Raw genomic sequence first — 15,791 nt, 5'->3', positions numbered from 1 at the left:
ACTTTGATTTTTTTTTGTGGTCTTAAGTCCCTCTAAGATTCCTTGTAATACTGGTTTGGTGGTGATGAACTGCTTTAGCTTTCTCTTGTCTGGGAAGCTCTTTATCTGTTCTTTTATTTCAAAAGATAGCCTTGCTGGGTAGAGTACCATTGATTGTTAGATCCTTGTTTTTCATTAATTTGAATATTTCATGCCAATTCCTCTGGCCTGCAAAGTTTCTGGTGAGAAATCAGCTGACAATTTCATGGGAGCCCCTTTATAAGTCACTATAAGTTGTTTTTCTCTTGCTGCTTTTAGGATTCTCTCTTTGTCTTTAATCTTTGCTGTTTTAATTATAATGTATCTTTGTGTGGGCCTCTTTGGGTTGATCTTGTTTGCAACTCACTGCAATTCCTGGACTTGTATGTCTATTTTCTTTATGAGCTTAGGAAATTTTTCAGTCATTATTTTTTCAAATAGGTTTTTGAACCCTTGCCTCTCTCTTCTGGTACTCCTATGATGTGAATGTTGTTACACTTGATCTTGTCCCAGAGATATCTTAAACTATCCTCATTTCTTTTGGATTGTTTTTTCTGTTCTGATTGGGTGTTTTCTGATACCTTGTCTTCGCTGATTTGATCCTCTGCTTTATCTAGTCTGCTGGTGATTCCTTCTAGTGCATTCTTTATTTCAGTTATTTTATTCTTCACTGGTTCTTTTTTATGCTTTCTATGTCCCTTTTCATGCTTGCTATCTCTTTGGTGTAGTTTTCACTAAGTTCCTGGGCATCCTTATAACCATTGTTTTGAACTCAGTGTCTGGAAGGTTGCTTGCCTCCATTTTGTTTAGTTCTTTTTTTGGAGTTTTCTCCTGTTCTTTCATTTGAGATGCATTTCTTTGTTTCCGCATTTTGGTTGCCTCTTTGTGTTGGTTTTTATGCATTAAGTAGATCTGCTATGTCTCCCAGTCTTCGCCAGGTGTCCTTATATAGTAGGTGCTCTGTGGGTCCCTGGAACTGTCTCCCTGGTTACCTGCTCTGGGATTGTCCCTTGTGTGGGTTGTGTGTGCCCTCCTGTTATAGTGCCACGATTGCTATTGGCACATCAGTGGGTGGTATTGACCCTCAAGCTGATCTGCTGTGGGGTTTGGCCACACCCACAGCTTATGGGCGGCTGTGTGTGGGGGGGGCTTATCCCACTGAGTGGCATTCACCCAGCGGGTTTTGGTGCCTGTTGAGACCACCTTTTGGGCTTGTTGCTTGTGGGGCTAATTGGGCGGTGCTCTGCTGTGGTCTGAAGCCAATCTCCAAGTATGTTGGTTCTGGGGCCTCTTGGGAGGGGCTCCAGCGTAGGCCTAAGTCACCCACTGCCTGTGACTGGCCTGGGACTACCTGGTAGGAGCTACAAAGCGATCAATGGTTCTTTGCTGCCTGTGCTAACCCTGGAGGCATGTGGGACAGGCCATTCTGTGAACCGAGGACGTGTGCCACCAGTACCAGGCCTGGGGTAGCTCCTCAAAAAGCCAGGACACCCCAAGGCCTGCTGCCACCTGCTGGCTCCCTTAAGGTTCAGCCATTGATAAAGTCTTGTGTGGTTTGCAAGTTGGGTGAAGTAGGATCTCAGGGAGAAAGGGGACAGTTGTCGTCACCAGGTTAATGTAGATTCTGGTTTGATGCCTGTGTTGAGCCTGGAGCTACTTAGCAACAGTCTCAGAGCACGCTGAGGTCAGTCACTGCCCATCTGGGGCCAGTGAACGCCAATAGTTTTCTAAGAAAGAATGCAGTGCAGATGGGCTGGCTGCTTGCTAAGAGTGGATCTGGCATTGGGGAAGCTGGGTGGGGTGGGGCTTCAGCAGAGTCAGCAGGGTGGAGCAGCAGAGCTCACCAGACCAATTCAGATTCAGATTTGGCCATTGGTGTAGGGGGTGGGATTCACACAGGAAGTGTGGCACCCATCTGCTGGCTGCACAGGAGCAGCACACCACACCAGGAAAATAGCGACTGTTCTCCAGCCCTCATCTGAAAGCCACACATGTTAGCCTGACCCCTGTATGCCTCCAACACCACCCAAGTCACTATCCCCTGGCCAGAGTCCAGGGTGAGTACCTGTGAATGAGTGAGTCTGTGTGCGGGCCCTTTAAGAGGATGTCTGGGTTTTCCACAGCCTTCCGTCTCAGCCAGATGGTTGTAATCACCAGTGTTTTTTTCACAGCCAGATGTTGTGGCAGCTACTCTTTCTGGCACCAGTAGTCCGGTCTGGGGAGCCTGGTGTGGGTCCCCACTTCTCTGGGTGGATCCTCTGCATCTGAGATACCCTCCTGATTCTCCACCACCGGATGGAGGTTTGGGGCCAGCTCGTTTAACATCTCTGCCCCTCCTACCAGTCTTGACGTAGTTTCGCTGTTATATCCTTAGTCATAAAACCTCTGTTCAGCTAGACTTCAGATGGTTCTGCACGTTGATTGTTCTTAAATTTAGTTGTAATTTTAATGGAAGGAATCAGGCTTCATTAAAGGAATTTATGTTTTTGAGTATAAAGGCACCAGTGTTTATCTACTCCACCATCTTGGATATTTCTGACCATGTTAGTTATTATTGTTGTTGATAGGAAGATAGAATATTTCATTTAGCAGACTAACAACTGACATTTCCTTAATTAGTATAAAACTGAAGTTTTTTATGTGCATGATTTCTAAAATGCAAATGATCTAGGGAAAGTTGACATTCTGTGCTTTTCAATAAGATTCATGCCTCAGGGTTGTTTTGGTTTTATGTTTTTGAGTATAAAGGCACCAGAGTAAGTAGAGAAATCACTGAATTTGGAATCAGAAGGCCTGAGTTCAGGTTCTACTTCTGCTACCATTGTGATTTTAGGCATATCCTTGAGCTTCTCTTGGCTTGACTTTCTTTAATCTGTACAATGAGGGCATCACCTAGGGATTTCTAAAGTGCTATTCAGGATAAAAGTGTTTGTTGAAAGTAAAGGAAATGCCAGGATTTTGAGTCTGAGGATCATTTGCAACTTCAAAGTAGCATTTTAGGTGTGTTACACAACAGCTCTTGATACCTTTTACCCCATTTTCTAGCATCTTTGCTGAGGAAAAACAGTGTCTTCAGTAAGCAAGGATTCAGTGATGAAATTCGGTAAGTCATGTAAAATGACTATCACAGCACCTGGCACATAGTAGGCTCTAGAAGATAGTAGGTCTTCTTCTCTACTGAGACCTCCCCCCACCCAATGTGTAGCCCTTTATGGGTATCTCAAATGCAAGTAAGGTACATTTATTGTAGTGGGGGCTTTGGTGTGCACCTAGATCCCCCTTCAGGATGGAGAAACGTTCCCTTAGCTGCCTGGAGTCATGGATGTCAAAGGCTCATAACTTCTCTGGGAGTTGCCCTTATAGAAGGAAGTTGCCTCATCCAGGATGATGTCCCCTTCCGAGAAGCAGGCTGCCCTTGATCACTGGTTGATGTTCAGGATACAGGGAATCATCATCCCCCTGCTAGGGACTTCTGTGAGGAGAGAAGTCCTTTCCGGCTTCAGGACTCTCAGCAGCATTAGCTGTTCAGTTTCTCCCTGCCCGTCAAACAGCCTCTGTGCCCACACAGGTGTTCTGGAGAGCACTTCTCAGTAAACCTGCTTGCAGAGTTCAGAGTCTCCGAGTCTGTTTCCTTGGGAACCTGAATTAGGAGTCATCTGCTATTTGGATAGTTTTTTTTCAGGGATTTTTGCATCATAAAAGATGATTATATTCAGGATGGATTTTAATTTTATGAATGTTGTGTTCTACTTCTTTGAAACTAGTAATCTGCATATCTTTTATAACAGGAATCCATGGCCAGTAGGTTAGAATTTCTGTTGGATTCTAAAATGCTAAGTGATAGGTCTTCAAGCCTATTTGGTGGGATTTTGAACATGGCCCACAGATGCTCACTCAGGAAATTTTATTGTCAGCGTCTTTCTCAGTTCCCTGAAGTGATTTTCAGACTTACAGGATGAAAAATGGCTCTTTCAAAACTAGACCATGAACCATTGTTTTGGTATATTTTTGTGTCTGTCTATTCATATTTATTAAATCAATGCATCAGGTACTCTAAACTTGTTTAAAATATGTAGCTCAATTTTAATTACACATTAGATATTTAAAAATATGTTAGGTATCTAAAAACTTATTTTTTACTTAATATTGAATTAATCGTATGATGTCTATAAATCCAATTTCATTTCATCTATAATTAGTTTTAATGGTCTTAGTCTCTTACTGACTTGGCTGCTTTTGAGAGAAAATAACTTTCGTGTAACTGTTAATAACCATGCCACTAAGTTTTAGAGTTTTCAAAGTGTTAATGAGAAAGCTAAGCATATGTAGAGATTGGAAATATATTAGCGCCCAAATGAAACATGGATAAGAATTTTGGAGCTAGAAGAACCCATGATCTTGTCCTGTCCCTGCAGTTTATCAATGGAGAGGTTGAATGCAGAGAAATTAAGTGTCTTAATGGATACCAGAGAGATGACCAAAAAACATTTTTTATATAAGATTCTCTCTAGATTATTGAATTGGGACCTGAGAAACCTAAGTTTTAATTGCAGCTCTATTTGATAGGACAATTTTACTTTCTAGGGCTTAGTTTCTTCATCTCTGAAGTTAAGCAATTGTAACATAATTTCTGAGATGTTTTTCAGCTTTTAAATTTTGATTCTAGGTCTTTTTGGGGAGAGGTACACTTAATAATAAGTGTCTACTATTTAATAGTATATCTACCAAATGCCAGGTGCTAATTTAAACATTTAACATGTATTATTTCATTTAATCCTCACAACAATTCTGTGACGCTGACATTAGTTCCTTTTTACAAATGGTGACTAGGGGTTTTGAGTGGTTAAGTAAATTTACAGAGTGGGTAAGGTGGAAGTTGAATACAGGTCTGTGTGACTCCAACTTCTAAATTCTGAATCACTGTACCTAGATTTAGGTCGTTTTTTTTGTTTCTGGAACATTTGACAGGCCCTGCTGAAAACAGGAGCCAATTGCATTTAGATAGGTACATGCTTCTAACCCCCTTCTCTGGCATAGTGTAGTACAGTGTGTCAGTAGATTAGGCAGGAAAGACTTAGGATGCAGAAGTATGTGCTGGTGCATGAGAAATTTTGGAGACGACTAGAATCAGATGCAACAGGGGCATAGCTTCTTAGAGGCCACTTTGAAAGACAAATGGAATAGGGATTGTACTCAATCTAGCATTAATAATTTAACAACATAGGTGACTGTATTTTCTTGCTCATTAAAGTTGTAGATGGCTCCAGGTTAAGTGGAATTGCTCACATTTCAGAAAATAGGAATTGTTCTCAGCTGAAAGTTTAGATAAATGAGCTAGTATTAAATGTATATTTGTAAAGAAGCTTACTATTGTACATGGTTTTATGGTAGAAAAGCATCTGTGGAGATATATGTTTCCATAAGTTTTCTAGGTCAGGGTCATATTATTGTAAAAGTGTGAGTAATGACTTCAGGATTTGATATTGATCAGGCTATATTGAGTTTTAAGAAGCAGGTGGAGAAATGAGAAGGAATTCCGAGGACCAAAAAAGCAATTAGCAAAAATAAAGTAGGAGACAAGATTAAAGGTGTGAAAGTTATAATGGAGATTGGAATGAAGAGTATTCGTGACTGTTTTCAAGGTTGAAGATTTAAAGCAACCAGGAAAGGATTTGAAACAAATTTTATATGAAGTTTGAGGCTGACAGTAGTTAGGATTAGGAGTACAGAAGGTACAAAATGAAAAGTACACAGTTCCTTTTCCAATAAATATTTCTAATAGTTTCTTATGTATTTTCCCACAATTTTTTGATACCTGTATCCATTAACATACAAATATGATCATTCTTCATGTAAGTTTGAATTTTTTTCACTTAATATAGTTTGGAGATCTTTTAGAATCAACAGTTTTAGAACTACCTTAGTGTTTATTTTTCATAACTACATTATATTCTATTGTATAGATTATAAAAATTTAACTAGTTTCCTATTGAAGGACATTTAGTTTGTTTCCAGTTTTGCTATTATAAATAATACTGCAATGAACATGCTTTTACATATATATATATATATATATATATATATATATATATATGTGATAATTTTGTAAGTTTGTCCATTGGGTAATCTCCTAGCAGTGAGTCCCAGAATATGTACATTTTTTGTATTTAGTTACATTCCCACTAACAGTAAGAGTGCTAGTTTTCCAACACTCTTTTCACCAATGAGTATTGTAAAAGAATAAAAACATCTTGATTTTACTCAAATACCCTGAAAACCAGATTGGCAGTTTGTCATTTAGTCTTCCAGTTTCTTTTAACTTAAAAACTGAAGATAAAAGATGGAAAATAGAGGGATGTAAATCTTGGAGTAGTTGCATTAATCATTTTTTTAATGTATAAAATCTATTATTGTGTGTTAGTTAAATTCAGGTGGACACTTTTATTGTGTCCTTGCTAGAAATTGTGGTGACTACCTCACTCTCTCTATATATATTTATAATATATATACACACATATATAAGAGCAAACAAAACATGAGTTCAAATTTAAGATGATAAAATGGTTTTTACTTTTTGGATTTGATTTTATAGTGAATTTCTTGGAACATTAACATAATTATTTTTCCTAAAAAATATACATAAAATAGCTTTAAAATAACAATATTAATATTACTGTTAAGATGACTGAATGAATTTTACTACTTTTTAAAAAATTTTTTTAGCAGTTTTGTTTTCCTTATTCTATATCTGACTAAGGCTATGTAGTCAAAACGTTGCGTTCTTAAATCACTTGGAATATTTATTTTCTCTGTCTATAACACCAACTTGAGATTCAGTTAGGTTTTCAAAATTAAAATAAATTAAATTGTGGTAACAAAATTTTTACCACATGCGTCCTATTTGGGAGACCACCTCAGGGATACTGTGGATACCTGATCATGGCATTGTACACCAGAAGCTAAACATTAATGAATGCCAACTATAATTTTATATATATAATGTGATGGTTCAGTGTGAGGTCGGAGGGATAGATGGGGGAAGGGGGGTTCACAGTATGAGGGATATAAATGATGAACGTCTAAGTATTACCTTGTCTTGTACACCTGAAACTAATGAATAAAAAAAAAAAAGAGTACTTATTTTAGCAATACATACTAAAATATTTATATAAAATATCTGGGATTTTCTTTAACATGATCCAGTGTTGAAAACAAAAAAGTTGGTGCAAATATAGATAGAAAAAAATATATTATGTGGATAGATACATAGATGGGAATTGATTTTACTATTCTCTCTTCTTTTGTACATTTGCAAATTATCATAATTAAAAACAAAAAGTTATCCAAAATAGACACATGCTTAATGTGGAGAAAATTTTAAAATATCCTAATTGACTTTGCTTATATTTTCATTTTGATTTTATGCATAGTATTACATGATACAAATTATTTTTAAAGTCTGAAAGAACTATTTCAATAAGTAAAAAATAAAAATTCTAAGTGATAAAAAAGCAATATATCATAGTTTAATTGGCAGTATTCTTTTCTTTTGTAAGAGTACATAAAATAATAGTGTATCTTATAATCAATAATGTTTTACATTTAATAAAAATAAATTATTACTTAAAAAAAATAAAATAAAATATACAATTTAGTGGCCTTAAGTCCATTTATATTGTGCCACCATCACAACTATGTTTTTCCAGAATATTTTCTAAACTGGAACTCTGTACAACTAAACAATAACTCACAATTCCTCCTATCCCTTAGCCTCTATTCTACATTCTGTCTCAGAATTTGATTCTTCTAGATACCTCATATAGGTGGAGTTATACATATTGGTCCTTTTGTGTCTGGCTTATTTCACTTAGTGTAATGCTTCTTAGGTTTATTCATATTGCAGCATGTTTTAGAATTTCCTTCCTTTTAAAGGCTGAACAATATTCCACTATATGTATGTATACATTTTGTTTATCCATTTACCCATCTTGGACATTTGTGTTGTTCTCATCTTTTAGCTATTGTGGATAATGCTGCTATGAAAACTGGTGTACAAATATCTATTCACATTGTTAGATTTTAACTGAGGCTTTTAATAAATGAGGGTGATTATTAAGTAAAAGTGAACACAGAGGAAAAGCAAACTTTTCCCCTGGGATGGTAAAAAGTTGAGCTAAATGAAGAGTTTGATTTTGGATACGAGTAATTTCAACTGCTTTGGGAAGTCAAGAAGGGAGCATTTGGAAATGTGGGGTAAAGGTACAGGGTGCTAAAGTAGGTCTCTCTTTTATAGCCTGGGGGAGAGATAATGGCATCTTGAGCTAAGGTGATGGCAAAGGAGAGGGAGAGAGGCTAGGTTCAGAATTTATGTCGCGATTGGGTTAACTTAGTGTTTGATATAAAACTTAAGGAAGAGAGAAGTTTGGAGTGAAGGTTAAGGAAAAGAGGGAAGACTGGATTTAGGCAAGGTGGGTGTGGTGTTTCTGTAATTCGAGATTGAGAATGCAGAAGGACCTAAGGTTTTGTGAGAAAAGATAATGAATTTGGTTTTCAATAAGCTGACTTTGGGGTGCTTTCAAGGCATTCAAGTAGATATATTTAGCAGGACAGGAAATTATGAATTTGAAGGTTAGCAGAGATCTGGATTAGATTTAGAGTTTTATTATTGTCAGCATTAGGGGTAATTCAAATTAAGAGAGTGAATGAGATCATCTGGAGAGCATATGATAAGCTGAGAGGTCAGACACGAAAGCTCCCTGGGAAGTCCTGGGCTGCTTTCCATGAAATTAAAAAAAAAGTCATATAAAATAGTACTTCTTATTTCCAAATATACCTTCTTACTTTATCTGTATGTGGTAAGTAAAATCTTAGCTCTTCATAGTAGAAAAGGGGTAGTGAGGGCCTTAAGAAATCTTTGGTTATCCAAGGGTCAGGTAAAAGCACCGTTCTCAAGGTCTGCATATAGTAGATGACTTTTCAAACTTTTTGAACTTGTGAAAATCTTCCTAATTGTTTTTTATGGTGGAGGAGGAGGAAATAGAGTAACAAAATCAATGCTGAAAGTCAATGCAATTTATACGAAATTCTTATAGATGTCTTATAAATCCCCAAGGTTTTGCGGTTGTATGTCATTTAATTTCTAATATTTGTATTCTTTCCAGTTTCAGAAATAATTTTGGTAAATATAAATATTTATATTTAGTATCCTACAACCATGTTGTTGTTTTTTCCCCAAAGAATTTTGCAAAAGCAAAAAATTATTTTCAATTAACTCATCTTTTTCTGGGAATTAATTCATTATTAACTCAACTTTGGCTGGGTTGCTTTGTTTGCTATCTAGTTTCAACTAGAGTAGTATGGGTTATATGTTTGCTTATTAAGCATTTTTCATGGCTTTTCTGTGTGCAGAGAGTGTTCTAGTTATCATTTCAGTCAGTTTTAGTGCTTTGAAGTTAGGTAAGATTTAAAGGTGAATTTCTTTATCTTGAGTAGCAATTGGGTTGTGAAACTGATTTGAGTGATTTTCCCAGTGAAAGTTTTGCTCTCTTCATTGCTTGATATCCTTTGGAGTGAAGTCATATGTAGAGCTGGGGTCGAGGCGGGATGTTGAGAATTTGGAAACTCTGACTCAGTATATCACCAGATATCAGAAAGACGTGTTATTCATCTCTATATATTTGTTTTTTATATGCTGCTAGAGGTTGGTTGTGTTTCTGTTTTTCCTCTACTATTAGATTAATATTTTCAATCAAGTAGGTATTTCAAGACATAGCTATTGGTTACTTTGGATTACAGCAGTACAATTATGATTCTCCCATGTAGATTATTTAATTGTATTCAGTATACAACTAGTGTGAAGTAGATAAATTATGTATTTCAAAGAAACTTCATGTTTTTAAAACTTCTATGATACTGATATTTTCTTTCAAGGTATAGTAAACAATGATAACTTTTTTGTTTTCTTGTTTTTGCCCAGTAATGTGCTGTTCTTTCTTCAAAAGTTTGTATTTGATTCTTTGATAGCAGGTTGCAGAGATTCATGCTGCTTTTTATTGATCATCTAGTTGTTGCTAGTATGAATCTTTTTATATTACCAGCACCTGCTGGTAGGTGCTAGACAGGGTTGCCTGTCTGCTGCAGGTATCTGTTCTTATTTGGTTGAAGTAAATACTTTGAATACCTCTTGGACTTATTTAGGTCTGTTTACTAGGATTACTTATGGCAAATTTGTGAGAGTATTTCTGGTGATAGTAATAGGATTATTACAGATGTTGTCTGTTGAGGCAAATGTGAAGTAAATTGTTCTAGACCGTGGGTGCGCCTCTCAGTGAAGATGTCCAGCAGAAAAGCAATATGCGTTGGTAAGAGACAGACTGTTTACGTTAAAAACCTTTTCCCATTTCTTAGCCATGTAACTTTGGGCAAGTTACTTAGACTCTACCTTGGTTCTCTCTTGTGTAAAGTGGGAATAATGATATTAATAGTATGTATCATAAACGTTTTTTGATAGGGATTTTTGAATCAGTCGTTGTGCTCTGACTATCTTTTTGTCCAGTGTTTTACTAGATTTCCAATTCCTTTAAGGTGACTTCTATGTATTAATGAATGATAATATTAGATGATAAATGTTGAAGGGGGAAAAAAAGACCTGTAACCCTCCAAACTGTATCTGTGGTGATGGAATATCACGTATGGGAAACAGATTGGTAATGGTTGACATAGATGGTAGATGGATGGTGATTAGATAATGTGGACTGTGTTGGTCTTTTTAGCACCTCTAAAATCACTAGTTTAGTTGGTATAGTAAAGAGGGCAATGCAGGAGGAATTAGGAAATGAGCATTTTAGTTCTGTTTTCTGGTTTTTGTTCAGTACAATCTTGAGAAGTCCTTTTAGCTGCTTTGAATCTGTCTTTTCATATATAGAGATAACATTTGCCCTGTCTCTCACAGAGATGTCATTATGATTAAATAAGATATTCTGTGAAAGTGAGTGGAAACTATAAAGCACTACATATAAATGTAAAATTTGTATTAACTTAAAAAGACTGAAAATGAGATGATGCAAATAGAGATCTTGATACAGTATTAGGTACAATCACTTTTCAATAAAGGATAGCTAGCTGCTAGTACTGTTTCTTGTTATTATTGAAAAAACATCTACTTTTCTTATGTGTAAGACTAGACCTGATTACTATTTGGTTATTAAATAGTTTATGAATATATTGTTAACATCTGCTTTGATTTTCCCCCCTTCTGTTTATATTTCAGACTCCTGGGAGAGTTGGCTCTCAAGGTTCTGATTTGGATTCATCAGCAACTCCTATTAACACAGTGGATGTCAATAATGAAGGCTCTTCAGAGGTATGAAAATAATAATTTGGCAATAAAATTCAACGTTATTAAGGGAAAATAAGAAATATTTGGAGTAACGATTGGTAATTTAAACTTTAGTAGGAAAAGTTCTCATAAGTCTTTCTTACTAAGGAATGCACCTTTTGAATGATATATGTACATGCCAACTGGTGCTTAGTTGTGAGAATGAGAAAATGTATATTAAGGCTGAAAAATAATGTTGCTGATTTGTCTTTAATGCTAATGTCATCTCAACCTAATGAAGCTTTAAAATCTGTTGATAAAGAATTCCCAGTTAATAAGTATCTATTTATGTGTTTGTAATATCATGGACTACTGAGCTAATGAAAATTAGGTTATCTGTAAAATTCATACATTAGTTGCTGTCTTCATTTATTACTTCATAAGAACTTTTATTTTATTTTTGATAGCTTATTAAAAATTAATGGAGAAAGTAAAAGAAGTCTAAAAAAGAAATAACTTACATTTTTGAGAAATCAGCCTTAGTAGTTGCTTTATTATTATTATTTTAAACAGACAATATTTGCACATTATAGAAAAAGGAGATAAGGAAAGAGAGAACATAAAACCACCCATAGGGGGAGGGGGACCCACAGAGTGAGGGATATAAATGATGAACGTGTAAGTTTTACCTTGTCTTGTACACCTGATACTAAAAAACAAACAAACAAAAAAAACCACCCATAGTACTGTCTCTAAGAGATCAACACACATTAGGCTTTGATAGTTTTTGTCAATTGGGCCTTTCTGGGTCCAACAGTACTGTGTTTCCCTGAAAATAAGACCTAGCCGGACCATCAGCTCTAATGCGTCTTTTGGAGCAAAAATTAATGTAAGACCCGGTCTTACTTTAGTATAAGACCAGGTCTTTATAATGTCACCTCCCCTCCCCACCCCACACCACATCACATCATCATCACCACCACATCACATCACATCACATCACATCATCATCACCACATCACATCACGTCACATCATAATATAATATATAATACAATACTGGATCTTACATAATATAGTGTAACACAATACAAAACCGGGTCTTATATTTATTTTTGCTCCAAAAGACGCATTAGAGCTGATGGTCTGGCTAGGTCTTATTTTCAGGGAAACACGGTACCACCTACTGAGTCCCCTTTTCTTTGTTCTCCCCTTCCCCACCTTTTGGTTGATGAGTCTGTCTCCTGTGTATTTCTGGGTATATTTCTCTTTCTATTTCCTCTCTTTTTTTTTTTTTCTCTGTGACTACTTGTCTCTTCATCCGTCTGTCTTCATGTATATGTATGTTAATCATAATAAAATTTTACAACATTGTGAGAATGAGAAAAAAAGTATCAGATGACCTTCATTAAGAACAAACTTAAGGAAATGTCTTTAAGAAAAATATTTCAAATTGTGTTCATGATATGATGAGCTCAGAATGGTCACCTGTAACTGTGGAAAGATATCTATTAATAATTGTTGATCTCAGTCAGACCAAAAAAAAAAAAATCTACAATGGGTAGTGAATAGTGGTAATCCTGCTGTATTTTCTTATTAGGGACATTTTCCTATTCTCTGAGATGGTTGTAGTCTCTTCTCTATCCTCACATCTCCCATGTGTCTTACGCTATTCCCACTTTCCCTCAGTCACCTTCTGTGTCATTGAGAAAATAGGAACCAAAGATGAATGTTCTCATTTCATTAACAAATCTATTCTTTCATCTGTGTTCTCTTTCTTATTTTAGTAAATGGAAGACAGGTCCCTTTTCCTATCATATTTCAATCCTTCTTCTGGTACTCTCATATTCTCAGTTTGTCATCTTTCCCTCCTGCCATTTTAGTTTTTACCTATGTCATGAATTATTCCCATCAGCATATAAATACTACTTTAGAGGTGCCACTAACCTAGAACTTAAATTAAGTTCTGTGCTTAAAATTCTTTAGACTACATGATTACATAAATTCCAGCTACTAACCTAATTGAGGGCTATTGGTGATTATGAATCCTCAGGGGAAATTGTTTTTTTCCATCTTCCCAGTGCTAAGGTACACACTTGTCAAGGTCTCAGTCTCTCTCTCTCTCTCTTTCTCTCTGGTTTGTTTCCCATTTACCCTGAGATTGGCTTCCCACTTTGAACAAACTCTTGGTTTTAATATTGTGCCCTTTGCAGCCATCTAAATGGAATTTGAAATATCATGGTCTCCAAGATTTTAAAGAAATAGCCAGAAATAAAGCAATAGCTTGCTTTGGTGCTCATTTATATCATGTTTCATATTTTATTATATATGTTATATAACATATCGATACTATATAACATTATATATGTGTATATGTATACACACATATGTACAAACACACGTAGGTAGTATTGTCTTAGTCAGTATGGGTTATTACCACAAAGGTACTGTAGACTGAGTGACTTACACAACAGACATTTATTTCTCACAGTTCTGGAGTCTGGGAAGTCCAAGATCAAGGCTCCAGCTGATTTTGTGTCTGGTGAGGGCCTGCTTCCGGGTTCATAGGTGGCTGTCTCACATGGCAGAAGGAGTGACAAAGCTCTTGGGTTTCTTTTATGAGGGCACTAGGCCCATTCATGAGGGCTTCATCCTCATGGTCTATGTCACCTCCTAATACCATCATGGGTTAGGATTTCAACCTATGAATTTTGGGATACATAAACATTCAGTCCGGAACTAATATATCAAATGTATAGTGCATAATGTAATAAATGATAGTTTATGTTATTTATTTGTTATAAAGACAGTTCAGACTATTTAGTATACAGTATTGCCAGAAGGAAATTTCTTTGTTCACGCTTTATCCCTTTCCAATTTGGCTTCCGTCGTTCATATGCACTGAAACTATTCACTAATGACCTACATAATAACAAATCCGATTTTTATTTTCCTGGTCCTTTGGCTAGAGAGAGTTGGCTTTTCTTTGGTCTTTATTTTTGGTAAGTGCCCACTGAAGTTTCAGGTTGCCAGCTTCTCCAGTACCTAGTCTGGAATATATAAGGCAAAAATAAAACCAGAGTAATCACCACTGTGTCATTCCTTGGGTCCTGAAATCCTTAGCTGGTGTGTCTTCTTCTCTTTACCTTTCAGTCTTCTGATGTTTGTTTTACATGTAATGTCTAGGTATTTTAGCTTTACTCAGCAGGAGGAATAGGGAATAGTGCATCTATTCCATTTTGTCTGGAACTGGAAATCTGCCCAGTTGGATTTATTTATCTTTTAATTATAAAAGTGTAAGTTCTTTATTCTGGGTACAAGTCCTTTGTTGGTATTTTGACTGCCTACTATTCATTCACCCCATTGGTGAGGGTTATGGGGATGGCTGCACACATACCCTTTTCCCCCGAAAATAAGACCTACTAGATTATCAGCTCTAATGCGTCTTTTGGAGCAAAAATTAATATAAAACCTGGTATTATATTATATGATACGATATGATACGATATAATCCGATACTATACTATATTATACTATACTACACTACACTACATTGCATTACATTACATTGCATTACATTACATACATTACATTACATTATATTATATTATATTTTACCTGGTCTTATAGTAAAATAAGACCGGGTCTTATATTAATTTTTTGCTCCAAAAGATGCATTAGAGCTGATGGTCCGGCTAGGTCTTATTTTCAGGGAAACACGGTAGTTAACCCGACACTGGGCACGTGAGCTCAAGTGCAGTTTATCAGTCACATGTGCTCATAGCCCGAGGGAGGAGGACATTGTGTGCCATGCAGGGCCACATGAGGATTGCACTTGGGAGCAAAATGAACAAGCTGTGGCTGTGAGAGGCCGGCTTCATAGTGTCAAGAGAGTAAGGTGCCCCATGGTTTCTACAAGAAGATGTGATTAACTTGTCTGAATAATTCTGTGGGCTGGTGGGGAACTGAAACCCACTACTCAGGGATAAGCAGGCCCTGTGCCTGTTTCTTCTGAAAAGGAGGGTTATTTGACTAGAGGACCTTATCTGCAGGGGCAGAGTGGGGACGGGAACTTGCAGTTATGCCACTTGAAACCTGACAGTTTCACCACTTGGCAATGCAGCCCACAATACGGGGCCTTAATTTTAGGCCTTACACCACAGTCAGATCTATGTGATGTGGATATTTTCGTTCAGTTCATGGCTTACTTTTAATTTTGTTAATGGTGTTTTTGAAGAGAAGAAGTTTTTAATTTGGGGGAAGTGCAATTTGTTAGCCTTTTCATTTATGGTTAATGCGTTTTGGGTCTGTCTATGAATTATTTTGCTGACTCCAAGATTGCAAAGATTTTCTCCTACATTCCTCTGATTTAAAAAAAAAATCATTTTAGGGTATAAATATAAATCTGTGATTTATTTAAAATTCTTGTGTATGGTATGAGATAGTGGTTGAGGCTC

General features: G+C 36.3%; 1 protein-coding gene across 1 annotated transcript in view; it reads left to right on the top strand.

Annotated features, from left to right (window-relative positions):
* EEA1 (early endosome antigen 1) overlaps positions 1-15,791 on the top strand; it is a 106,671-nt gene that overhangs the window by 12,866 nt on the left and 78,014 nt on the right. Inside the window, exon 2 of the mRNA XM_081060371.1 lies at positions 11,288-11,380. Within this exon, the coding sequence (XP_080916497.1) occupies positions 11,288-11,380 (93 nt within the window). The remainder of the gene's footprint in view (positions 1-11,287; positions 11,381-15,791) is intronic.

This window comes from Rhinolophus hipposideros (assembly GCF_964194185.1).
Source record: "Rhinolophus hipposideros genome assembly, chromosome: 9".
Lineage (NCBI taxonomy): Eukaryota > Metazoa > Chordata > Mammalia > Chiroptera > Rhinolophidae > Rhinolophus > Rhinolophus hipposideros.
This window is presented reverse-complemented; position numbering and strand designations above follow the sequence as displayed.